This window comes from Callithrix jacchus, chromosome 1, assembly GCF_049354715.1.
Source record: "Callithrix jacchus isolate 240 chromosome 1, calJac240_pri, whole genome shotgun sequence".
Lineage (NCBI taxonomy): Eukaryota > Metazoa > Chordata > Mammalia > Primates > Cebidae > Callithrix > Callithrix jacchus.
Genome location: NC_133502.1, coordinates 145,484,084 through 145,496,679, shown reverse-complemented (window position 1 = coordinate 145,496,679; position 12,596 = coordinate 145,484,084). Strand labels below are relative to the sequence as shown.

The following is a 12,596-nucleotide window of genomic DNA, read 5'->3' as shown; positions in this document are numbered from 1 at the left end:
TACACTGTGTTATGAATAACAGTGCAAACTATAGAGTGTACAGGTCTGGATTTGACTCCCAGATCCTTATAAGTTAAGTAATCTTGGGCAAGTCCTTTAAACCCTATGGGGCTTAGTGTTATCCTCCATGAAATGAAGATTTTTTAATAGTGCCTATACCTTTAACCCAGATGACCCGAATCATCTCAAAGGGCAGGCAATGAGCTCACCCTCAATCTAGGTGGCACAGGGAGCATCTATTAGCAATCTAAACAGAATTCTCTTCTGGGAGGAGAGATTCTCGGGGAAGGAGCCAGGTGTCCTGTATATGTGGGAAACCTTTGGCCAAGTTTGGTGCCAACCACAAGCATTTCCATTCTGGCCAGGCAGGACTCTGGCTAGTGTGTGGGAAAAGAGCCAAACTCTGGGGGATTCAAACCAGGGAATCCCAGGTTTCCATGCATTTACCCAGAGAACATTTATCATGTCTGAATTATGTGTAAGACCCTGTGCTAACAGCAATCAAAGTTGAATAAAAATTAATAAGGCATACATGCCCTTTAAGAAATACATTATAGTTGGGTGCTCCAGACTCCTGTATTTGACAGCAACCAAGCACAAAATGTTCAGAGCCCAGAGAGGTGACAGGGGCTGAGCAAGGTGAGGGGTCAGGCTGAATGAGTGGGAGCCTTTCCCTTGGTAGTGAACTGGGGGTATGGGTGGGTTTGGGATGTGTAGAGACAGAGTGGCCCCAGCAGAAGGAGCAGGATGAGGAAGGGCATCAGGCAGGGGACACATACAGGAAGAGGGATGAGTCTCCTGGATGGGGAAGAGTCAAGGCAGGAAGCAGAGAGTGTGGGACCTTTATGTTTATCTAGGGACTGTAAGTTGGATTTGGTGGGGGCTGCAGAGTTGATGAGGGATTTTTCAGCAGGAGAGTAGGTGGGTGAAAGCTATATTTTAGGAGAATTATGTGGCAATGGTAGGTATGATAAATGGAATTTCAAGAGCCCTATAAATTAACCTTTTCATTATAAGTCCATTCAGGCTTGAGCCCTGAATTCTGAGCCCCTCAGTCTCTTTTAAACTGAGAAAGAGGTGGTCTCTTTAGAGACACTTTCAGCTTCTTTCTCTTTACATTGATTTGAACTCTGCAGGGTTAGGAATGGCTTTCAAAGTCTAGACAGATCATAACAAGACGTCAGCCTCTCTCTTAGCTTCTTTATGAGGAGCTGGGTGTATCATTTCCCTCTCCATACCTGTTCAAAGATTTCACGCACAAAGAAGTATTGGCTGAGGGTGGAGCTGTAGGAGTTGAGTTCTTTCAGTACGAACGCTGGGTACTCCATCACTTCCTTTGTCATGAGGGTGTGAAAGGATTCATACCTGGGAGGTAGGTAGGTGAGACAGGGGACCCCAGCCAGGAACCACACCCCTGACCCCAAGGAGATGGGCTGAAATCTAGCACTTAGCTCTGTGTAGAGCTGCTGTGTGGCTGCTTTTATTGCAGCAGTCCTTTGTTTGTTTTGCTATTTTTCTGATCATATGAGAAATACATACTTTTTGTAGAAAGTTTGGAAAACACACCCAGAGAGTTTTCTGCTTGTAACATTAGCTTCCTTTCCCTGTCCAGGGTCCTAACCCTGCCCTTGGTCTTAATGCTGTCCTTGAACTTTACGGTACCTACATTATTCCATCAATCCCCCAAATCCCCCAAGGTCCAGACTTCTGTTTCTCAGATAAGGAGACCAAGGCTCATGGGGTTACTTCCTTGCCTAAAGTAATCAGAATTGCAATCAATTGGCAGTGTAATTCCATTTCTGTGAACAGTCCTTATGGAATCAGTTGTACAAAGTCACAAAGATCAAAGAAAATTCACAGAGAATTTTGTCATACTGAGGAGTTAGAACAAATAGAATCAGCTAATCAATTGGGGGATTGCTAAACCATTATAAAGTATCTATATTTACTTCATAATGCTATATGGTATTTAAAAATGGAAATATAGCTGCAGTTATGGAATAATTTGCATAGTATAATCCAACCTTTTTTGAGATGGAGTCTCACACTGTTGCTGGGCTAGAATGCAATGGGGCAATCTTGGCTCACTGCAACCTCTGCCTCCTGGATTCAAGCAATTCTCCTGCCTCAGCCTCCTAAGCAGCTGGGATTACAGGCAACCACCACCAACGCCTGGCTAATTTTTTGTATTTTTAGTAGAGATGGGGTTTCACTACTTTGGCCAGGCTGGTCTCGAACTCCTGACTTTGTGATCTGCCTGCCTTGGCCTCCCAAAGTGCTGGGATTATAGGTGTGAGCCACCGTGCCCGGCCCATACAATCTTTATTTTAAAAACACTATATATGTGTATGTTTGCAGTGGTTAACTTATTTTTCCTGCTTTGACAAATAATGCACATGTTTAATTTTTTTTTTTTTTTTTGAGACAGAGTCTTGCTCTGTCCCTCAGGCTGAGGTGCAATGGCATGATCTTGGCTTAATACAACCTCTGTCTCCAGGGTTAAAGTGATTCTCCTGCCTCAGCCTCTCAAGTAGCTGGGATTATAGGTGTCTACCACCATGCCTGGCTAATTTTTGTATTTTTAGTAGAGATGGGGTTTCACCATGTTGGCCGGGCTGGTCTTGAACTCCTGTTCTCAGGTGATCCACCCATATCTTTAAATTTTGAAAAGGAGGCCTCATGTTCTTGAACTTGAGCCACATTTCTTTGAAACCTTCCTCCACAAACTTTTCAACATTCTCCCTAGAAGCTTCTTTGTTGGCTGAGAGCAGGGCTGCAGAGGGCCACAGTGCTTTCTAAAGTGAGAGGCACAATTTTCGTTTTAAGGACTCTTGTGCAGGCTGCCCTCGACCTTGAAGATGAATTCCTGACCATCCCCTCCTGCCTTTTAGGGACTGTTTGGCCTACCTGTATTTCATGTTCTTCAGATAATCTTTGACCTTTTCCAGGTGAAATGCCAGTGTTTCTTTGCGGCTCTGCTGCCTCAGTTGGTCCAAGAGCCTGTCGAGGTGGGCTTCCTGGGCCTGCAGCCACCCCCAAAACAAGAGCAGACATGACCTGCAGTGATCACAGAGTGAGTGACCTGCATGGACCCTACCACTGGAACTGAGGCCCAGGTGCGCGGCAGATCTAGGACTTCCTTTCTACAAATGGGGCACCTAACCTGCCACCACCCTCTCTCTCCACTGAAAGCCCCCAGACACTTCTCTGCCTGCAATGTTCTTCTCTGCCCACATAATACCCCCAGGGAACCAGGTAAGATGGGACCCCTTGGGGACATGGCCCTCCCACCCGCCTGGTCAGGGCTGCACTACCCCTGCTTCTTGCTCTCCTCACCAGTTGTGCTTGAAATCAGATGCTGAGTTTGTTCCCCCCACCTCCTGAACTGTGTGAGAGCAGGCAGGGCGGGGGCCAGCTGACCTCCTGTGCAGGCAGGAGATGGCCCCAGTTGTGGAGTTTTGAAATGATTCCCAACACGTGCACAGTTTGCTATATGAATGACACGTTTGACCGTAAGAACTTGGAGTGTCTTCCCCCTTTTCTTTCAGAATGTGATGTCTTATCAGACCCCATATATGAGAACTTGGAGCTATTCCCCCTCACCTTGGAAATGTTATGTCACCCTTATCAGCCCCCCATATGTGAGTTACTGACCTTAACTACTGGACCTCAAAAAACTCAAGAGTTTGACACTTTGAGAGCTTAGGCTGAGGCACGTTTCACTCTGAGTGGCTCCTTTGAATGAGAGAGAGCTCAGGCTGTGACAGGATTGAGGCTATGAAGCCAAGCCACCAGCACCAGTACTACCCTCTGGCTTCCAGGGACCTATGTGCCATCACTGATGTCCACTGTGTTGACTTGCAAGCCAGTTTCTCCTGAGAAACCACATGTGGAAAGAAACCATACCTGGAGCTTTTATTAGACTTTACTTCCTAAGGAAGCCTGCTTCCATCCTAATTGAGCAACTAGACTTTAATAGCTTTGCAACTCACAACAGGCTTGAAGTACCTTGTCTATGCCCTGTGGACCAATCCCTTTGAGGTTTGTTCATATTATTTTCCCCCTCTTTAAGCATTGTGAACCTACAGAAAAATTCTCTTTGAATGGCAAAGAGAATTGTTATTCGTGATCCTATCCTTTAATCGTCTCCTTATTTGAACCATCTGTCTGTCTTTCATGCACGTTCTTATAGACACCTTTGGTTCCAGGAGATTTCCACTATCTCCATCTGATCCTATGACCAACGTGAGCCTCAGTGTCCCCATCTGCACTAATTTCACAGCTTAAGGTTTTCCATTTGGGTCAAGGATCTGTTTGAGTTCACTGGTGTTTGTCATGTGAAACATGGAGCCCTGGGTGGGGGCATACCTGGCTCTCCAGGCTGTGCTTGTGCCGGTGCTGCTCCATCCTCTTCTCCAGCTCCAGCTCCTGCACCAACAGCTCACTCTGGTGTACCTCCCACAGTTGCACCACCTCCTGGAAGTACTTGAAGAGGTTCAAACTCTGCCACTCTGTCTGGTCTGCCAGGGTTTCGAAGGATTTCTACAGTGGCAGAGCCCAGAGAAGGGACCTTGAGAGTTGACGGTCCCAGGGCCAGGAAGAGGGCCCACCTGTGGGACCCCCATCTCTAACGACCGAACAGCATTGTCCAGACACCAACCCTCAAGGTCAATGTCCAGGCCACACCTGGGCTCCTGGTCCTCCCTCCCTGGGGCAGCATTTCAGGTCTGCCCAAGGCCATGCCCTTGGTCTTGCTGATCCTCAAGTCCCATCTCTAGACATGACCTATACCCCACAAAAGTCTCTGACCAGAAGATGGAGTCTGGGCCTAGAAGAAAGAAGGTCCATTCCTAAAAACCAGGCTGGGCACTCAGGAGGCCACAGCAATGCTGGCCTGGGTCTCTTTCCTTCTCTGGAGTTCCCTCACTCATGGTATCAGGGCCAAACACCACACCTGCTGTGAAATCCTCACACACCACGCACCTTTGAAAAAAATATACATGTTGGCCGGGCGTGGTGACTCATACCTATAATCTCAGCACTTTGGGAGGCTGAGGCAGGTGGATCACCTGAAGTTGGGAGTTTGAGACAAGCCTGACCAATATGGAGAAACCCCATCTCTACTAAAAATACAAAATTAGCTGGGCATGGTGGTGCATGCCTGTAATCCAAGCTATTTGGAAGACTGAGGGAGGAGAATCACTTGAACCTGAACAGTGGAAGTTGTGGTGAGCCAAGATCATACCATTGCACTCTAGCCTGGGCAACAAGAGCAAAACTCTATCTCATAAAAAAAAAAAAATACATATCCTATGCCCTCATCTGGGCCAGAGGTAGGCAAGCTGCCACCTGTAGACTAAATTTGACCCTCCACCTGTTTTTGTTTGGTCCTGAGAGCTACACACAGATATTCCAGTTTTAAAATGGCTGGAAAATAATCAAAAGAAGATATTTAATGAGATAAATATTATATAAAATTCAAATTTCAGTGTCCATCAACAAAGCTATTGGAACAGTATTTAAAACAGCCATGCCATTTGTTTCTGCATTGCCTAGGGCTGCTTTTGTATGGCGCTCGTAGAGCTGACAAGGTGAGTCAGAGACGTGATGGCCCACAGACCCTAAAATAGTCACGATCTGGCCCTTAGCAGAAAACATGAGCCAACTCCGGCTCAAGACAACACACATCTTGGGCTGGGGGCTTATTGTGCTTATGCAGCCCTTCAGTGCCCAGGGTCAACAATGGCTGGGAGTGTTCATGGCCTGGAGTTCTGCGCAGCACCCATGTCAGTGGGTGGCTGGGAGGAGTCAGCTGGGTGAGCCTGGAGTGGCCAGCATAAGGGAGCTGCTCTGAGAGGGGCTGACAAGGGCGAGTGGACACACTAGGAACATGCCAGTTGGAGCTCCTGGACTCTCCTTACAACCCAAGACCCCCGGGAACCCACAACCCCACCTCAGCTCCCCAGCAGAACAGTCCCCAGCACGCACATCCAAGAGCTCCAGGTCCTCCTCCACCTTGCCCTGGAGCGCTCCCACCATCTGGAATAAGAACTGGTTCACCAGGGTCTCTGTCTCCTCTTCAGTGAAGGCTTCCCAGTCCAGCAGCTGCTTCTGGGGTGTGTGGGACAACGCAGAGCCTGGATTAGGGCTGCGGTCCCCACAGGTATTAACCACATCCTGTGAGCCTCAGCATTGCTCAAGTCAGGCCTGGGCTCCAGGTGAAGGGCCCTGCACCCTATCAATTCTGTTCCCCTTAGGGTCTGGGAGGCCGGGCACAAGCTGGCTGGAGAGGCATGCAGGAGCTCCCTGGGGGCTCCCCAAGTGGGGCCCTCAGCTCAAACATGCTTCAAAACGGGTTAAGCTTTGTGGAGAGGAGTGGGGGTCACTTACAGTCTTACCAAGGAAGCAGAAGGGGATATTCTGACTCAATAGTTCTCCTACCCCAGAGAACTGGTCACAGCTGTGCTGGGGTTTGGGAGCAAGTTTACTGTCTCACTCTGTTACGCAGTGGGCAGGGTGGAGAGGAAAGTGGGGCCAGGCCTATCTACGAAGGGGGTGCATCACAATAACCTCAGGACGTGACCTCCATTCATAAACAATGCTGTGTATGACACAGAGTCAAGGGTGAAGTCTGCAGTGATCCGAGAGTGTACACACCATCTGACATGGGCTTCCTGGGGGAGCGATGGGCTAAAACAGGAGAGATGGCAGGGATAGCTGGGAGGGGATGTGGGTAGAAGGAACAGCTTCAGAATGCCCAGAGCCCATGAGGAAGAAAAGCCTGGATGGAGGCTAAAGGGTGTGTGAGAATGAGGTGGGGACATAGCTGCGGAGGGGAAGGCATTGGGGATGGGGCCGGGGAGGGCACTGCAGGTCCTGGCCAGGCGCTCCTCTTATTGGGCCCCCAGGAAGGGTGCCCACCTTACAATTCTGCAGATGCATCAGGCACTCCTGCCACGTCTTCTCATACAGCAGTCGGATCCGCATCACACAGTCCAGGTGGTAGGTGTCTCCAAGGGCGGAAAACAAAGCATATCAGTCCAGAAGGAAGAAGGGATGAGAAAGTGGAGTGTCCCCTTTGCAAAGGAGCAAAGGTTGTCCATAGCAATACTTATTTAGGTGAAGATCAGTGATCCTGATTCAGACCAGGGGCTGGCGTCCCCTTACAAGTTCCTGACACCCCAAGATAAGGATCTCAAATGAAGAGCTTGTCTTTATCTGTTCTGAATCCATTCTGGCCCTGACTCTTGACTCAGTTTCAGGGCTGGTGAAATTCCTTTTGGGCACCTGCACCAAGTTGTAAACCAGTAGTGAGAGTGGAGATCAATGAGCATCTACTAATCCCATCTGTGGTTCATCCCTGAAAGAGTGAATGTACTAGCAGAATGCCCAGAAGCTTGCTTATTTATTTATTTTCTCTATTTCTACTCCCTTCAGTTTCCCAGCTTATAATAAATTCAGTGTGACTCTGATGTTTAAGATAAGCAACTCTGGGTTAGTGCTGCTGGCAATTTCTAGAAACTGAAAGACCTGGCTATTCTTTGTCCAGGGCTACGGAGGAGGGCAGGGTGATGGCAGCTGGCTGTAGATTTAGGATACCTGGGAGGGTTGACAGATGCCAGAACTGATGAGAAGAAGCTGTCAATCTGCTCCCTCCTGTCCCCAGAGCTAGTTCCCAGGCCAAGGTGTCCATATCCTTCTGTGAGGCTACTGTGAGGGGCTCTCCCAGGTCCCCTTGCTTCCACTCCTGCACCCCTATGGGCCATTTGCACCCTCTGATGTCATCACCTTCAGCTCATAACCTTCCCCTGGGTTACCACTGCCATCAGGACAAAGCCCAGACTTTCCCATGCAGCCCATGTCGCCAGCAGAGTCCAGCTGCTTTGTATCTTCTAGCCTCCCCTCCCTGCTTCCAAAGGCCCCCGCCTTGTCTTGGCTTGGGGGCCCCCTGCACTATATCCTTGCTTGGAATGCCTCCTCCCTCTTGGCCTGGCTGACTCTTACCTCCCTTCCAGTTCTCAACCAGCTGTGTCCCTGATGATGGCTCCCAGGGCTGAGGACCTGTCCATTCCCTGCTTGCTCTGACTTCTGCTCTGGACTGGAAGTGCCCGAAGGCAGAGCCAGCTACTGAATGCCAAGGCCCAGCACAATGCCTGTCCCTAGGAGGCACTAAATGAATGGCAGCCATTGGTATTAATTTAGGGTCTCAGGGCTCATACAGAAACACTGTTAGTATTATAAACCTGAGGGCCCTAGAAACAGTGGCGGGTACTACTAGCCGAAGTACTCAAGCTAAGTCCAGCTGTGACACTTCATTGGCTGTGTGACCTTGGGCAGGATACTTTACCTCTCTGTCCCACTAAACCCTTCTCTTGCTACAAGAGGACAATGATACCACTGACCTCACTAGGTTGCTGTGATCCTCTAAGGAGACAAAAAACTTATTCCATATCTTCTAGAGCAAGTCGTGGCAAACCTTTTCTATACAAGGCTAGAGAGTAAATTGTTTTTGCTTTGTGGCCATATAGTCTCTGTTGTAACTAGAGATGTTCCCTGATTTACAATGGGGTTATGTCCCAATAAACTCACCATAAGTTGAAAATATCTTCAGTTGAAAATATCTTCAGTTGAAAATGCCTTTAATATGCCTAACCTCCCGAACATCATAGCTTAGCCTAGTCTACCTTAAATGTGCTCAGAAAACATACATTCGTCTACAGTTTGGTGAAATCATCGGGCAACAGAGTCCACCTGTTTACCCTCACGACCACGGGGCTGACTGGGAGCTGCAGCTTGTCACCATTGCCCAGCATTGCCAGGGAGTATCACGCCACGGATCCAGGCACCATAGCCCAGGAAAAGAGCAAAATTCAAAATCTGAAGTATAGTTTTTGCTGAATGTGTATCACTTTCACACTACTGTAAAGTCACAAAGTCCTAAGTTGACCAATTGTAAGTTAGGAGCCATCTGCATTTACCTCTGCCATTTAGAGCAAAAGCAGCCTGAAGGAAAAAGAAGATGGCATGGTAAGAACAACCCAGGATTGCAGCTCTCAGTGAACGCACAGAGGGTGAGCCAAAGCCGCATTTCCAGACAGATCTTTGTTGCCCACAGAACAGGGAAATTCCCAGGTGTAGGAGAGACATGGGATGCCAGCGTAGCTGTTTTGGCTGGTGCAGCTGCTTTGGCTGGTGCTGCAGTGCAGCAGCACTCCGCAACACTCTGCACAAAACTCACTGGTCTGGGTGCCCTGTTAAACCAGCAATCTGAGACTTGGGAGGGCAGATTAGCATATCCATCTGATTAAACGGGACTTGGACAGTGAGCCAGACCAGGAGATTCCTGGGAAGCAGCGTTTGAGCCAGTGCAGTGGGTCGCTGCACGGGAAATCACACAGATCCCGGTGCCCTAACAGCAGGCGACTGAAACACCTGGGAGAGAGTCAACCATTCAACTTGAAAGAAAAAAAAAGGCTCTCTGAGGCAGGGAGTCAGGTGAGCAGGCTTGGTGGGTTTCACCCCCACAGGGACAAACCAAACGGCGATTCGAAACACTCCAGGTGGAGAGTTTCACTGCAGGCACAGCTGAACCCAGGACGGTGCTGCTCGGTGGGGGAGGGGCGTCCGCCATTACCGAGGCAATCCGCCCCTACTGAGGTACACTCCCATTGCTGACACAGCCTGCCATGGCCAAGGCAACCCTCCATAACAGAGAGACTCCACCGCATGGCGGAGCCCGTGGCAGCAGGGCAGAGACCGCGTCAGCAGGGCAGAGCCCGCAGCAACAGGGTGGACCCCATGCCAGCAGGGCGGAGCCTTGGCAGGCAAATAGTGACTAGACTGCCTCCTAGCTGGGCAGGACAGTGCAATGGACACTCACAAAGAAAGCCCCAACTTCCCCGAGACAGAGCATCTCAGGAAAAAAAGGGGTTTTATGAGTTCTGCTGCAGCAGACTTAAACATAACAAACAGCCTAACAGCCCTGAATGAACAACGGAGCTCACAGCTCAGCACTTGAGCTCCTATAAAGTACAGACCGTCTCCTCAAGCAGCTCCCTGACCCCTGTATATCCAAACAGTCACCACGAAAAGGAGTGATCAGACTGACATTTGGCGGGCATCATTCTGGGACAAAGATAGCAGAAGAAGAAACTGGTAGCATCCCTCACTGTTCCACAGCTGCTATAAGTGCACCCCAGACAAGCAGGGCCTGGAGTGGACTTCAGCAGTCATACAGTCGAGGGGCTAGACTGGTAGAAGGAAAACCAAGTAACAGAAATACTTCATCATCAACAATCTGGGTGTCCACTCAGAGACCCAATCGAAAAGTCAGCAACTACTCAGACGACAGGTGGATAAATCCACAAAGATGGGAAGAAAACAGTGCAAAAAGGAGGAAAACACCCAAAACCAGAACACCTTGCCTCCTACAAAGGACCAAAACTCCTCACCAGCAAGGGAACAAAGCTGGACGGAGAATGACTGTGACAAAATGACAGAATTAGACTTCAGAAGGTGCGTAATGAGAAACTTCTGTGAGCTAAAAGAACATGTTTTAAATCAATGCAAAGAAACTAAAAACCTTGAAAAAAGATTCGAGGAAATGACAACAAGAATGGATAACTTACAGAGGAATATGAATAAATTGAAGGAGCTGAAAAACACAACACGAGAACTTCGTGAAGCATGCACAAGTTTCAACCGCCGAATTGACCAAGCAGAAGAAAGGATATCAGGAGTTGAAGATCAACTCAATGAAATAAAACGAGAAACCAAGATTAGAGAAAAAAATGCAAAAAGGAATGAACAAAGTCTCCAAGAAATGTGGGACTATGTGAAGAGACCTAACCTACGTTTGATAGGTGTACCAGAATGTGACGAAGAGAACGAATCCAAGCTGGAAAATACTCTTCAGGATATTATCCAGGAAAATTTCCCCCACCTAGCAAGGCAGGCCAACACTCAAATCCAGGAAATACAGAGAACACCACAAAGATATTCTGAAAGAAGAGCAACCCCAAGGCACATAATCATCAGTTTCACCAGGGTTGAAATGAAGGAGAAAATACTAAGGGCCGCCAGAGAGAAAGGTCGGGTCACCCACAAAGGGAAGCCCATCAGACTCACAGCAGATCTCTCGGCAGAAACTCTACAAGCCAGAAGAGAGTGGGGGCCAATGTTCAACATCCTTAAAGAAAAGAACTTTCAACCCAGAATTTCATATCCAGCCAAACTGAGCTTCATAAGTGAAGGAAAAATAAAATCCTTTGTGAACAAGCCAGTACTCAGAGATTTTGTCACCACCAGGCCTGCTTTACAAGAGCTCCTGAAAGAGGCACTACACATAGAAAGGAACAACCAGTACCAGCCATTCCAAAATCACACTAAATGCTAAAGAGCATCAACATAATGAAGAATCTACAACAACTAACAGGCAAAACAGCCAGCTAGCATCAAAATGGCAGTATCAAATTCACATATAACAGTATTAACCCTAAATGTAAATGGGCTAAATGCACCAATCAAAAGACACAGACTGGCAAATTGGATAAAAAACCAAAACCCATCAGTGTGCTGTATCCAGGAAACCCATCTCACATGCAAGGATACACAAAGGCTCAAAATAAAGGGATGGAGGAAGATTTACCAAGCAAATGGAGAGCAAAAAAAAAAAAAAGCTGGAGTTGCAATTCTCATCTCTGATAAAATAGACTTTAAAGCAAAAAAGATCAAAAGAGACAAAGAAGGTCATTATATAATGGTAAAAGGATCGATACAATAAGAAGAGCTAACGATCCTAAATATATGTGGACCCAATACAGGAGCACCCAGATACATAAGGCAAGTTCTTAATGACTTACAAAGAGACTTAGACTCCCACACAATAATAGTGGGAGACTTTAACACTCCACTGTCAATATTAGACAGATCAACCAGACAGAAAATTAACAAGGATATCCAGGGCTTGAACTCAGACCTGGAACAAGCAAACCTGATAGACATTTACAGAACTCTCCATCCCAAATCCACAGAATATACATTCTTCTCAGCACCACATCACACCTACTCTAAAATTGACCACATAATTGGAAGTAAAGCACTCCTCAGCAAATGCAAAACTACTGAAATCATAACAAACAGTCTCTCAGACCATAGTGCAATCAAGTTAGAGCTCAGAATTCAGAAACTAACCCAGAACCGCACAGCTTCATGGAAACTGAACAACTGGCTCTTGAATGTTGACTGGATAAACAATGAAATGAAGGCAGAAATAAAGAAGTTCTTCGAAACCAACGAGAACGAAGACACAACATGCCAGAATCTCTGGGACACATGTAAAGCAGTCTCTAGAGGAAAATATATAGCAGTAAGTGCCCATATGAGGAGAATGGAGAGATCCAAAATGGATACCCTATCATCAAAATTGAAAGAGCTAGAGGAGCAAGATCAAAAAAACTCAAAATCTAGCAGAAGACAAGAAATAACTAAGATCAGAGCTGAACTGAAGGAGATAGAGACACGAAAAACCCTTCAAAAAATCAATAAATCCAAGAGCTGGTTTTTTGAAAAGATCAACAAAATAGACAGACCACTAG

The 12,596-nt window shown here is 47.5% G+C and overlaps 1 protein-coding gene across 25 annotated transcripts in view; it reads right to left on the bottom strand.

Annotated features, from left to right (window-relative positions):
* The window catches only part of CCDC180 (coiled-coil domain containing 180), a 69,231-nt gene that overhangs the window by 38,424 nt on the left and 18,211 nt on the right, over window positions 1–12,596 (bottom strand). For 22 of the 25 annotated variants that reach the window (XR_013535544.1, XR_013535542.1, XR_013535545.1 and 19 more), the window contains 5 exons: window positions 6,922–7,010; window positions 5,989–6,111; window positions 4,369–4,542; window positions 2,908–3,023; window positions 1,239–1,365 (listed from right to left, as the gene is read on the bottom strand). Coding sequence is in view for 13 of the 25 variants with exons in the window: in XM_035252553.3 (XP_035108444.3) it covers window positions 1,239–1,365; window positions 2,908–3,023; window positions 4,369–4,542; window positions 5,989–6,111; window positions 6,922–7,010 (629 nt within the window). In the remaining 12 variants the exon portion in view is untranslated. The remainder of the gene's footprint in view (window positions 1–1,238; window positions 1,366–2,907; window positions 3,024–4,368; window positions 4,543–5,988; window positions 6,112–6,921; window positions 7,011–12,596) is intronic. The other 3 variants (XM_035252560.3, XM_078372820.1, XM_078372838.1) reach the window with 1 other exon arrangement.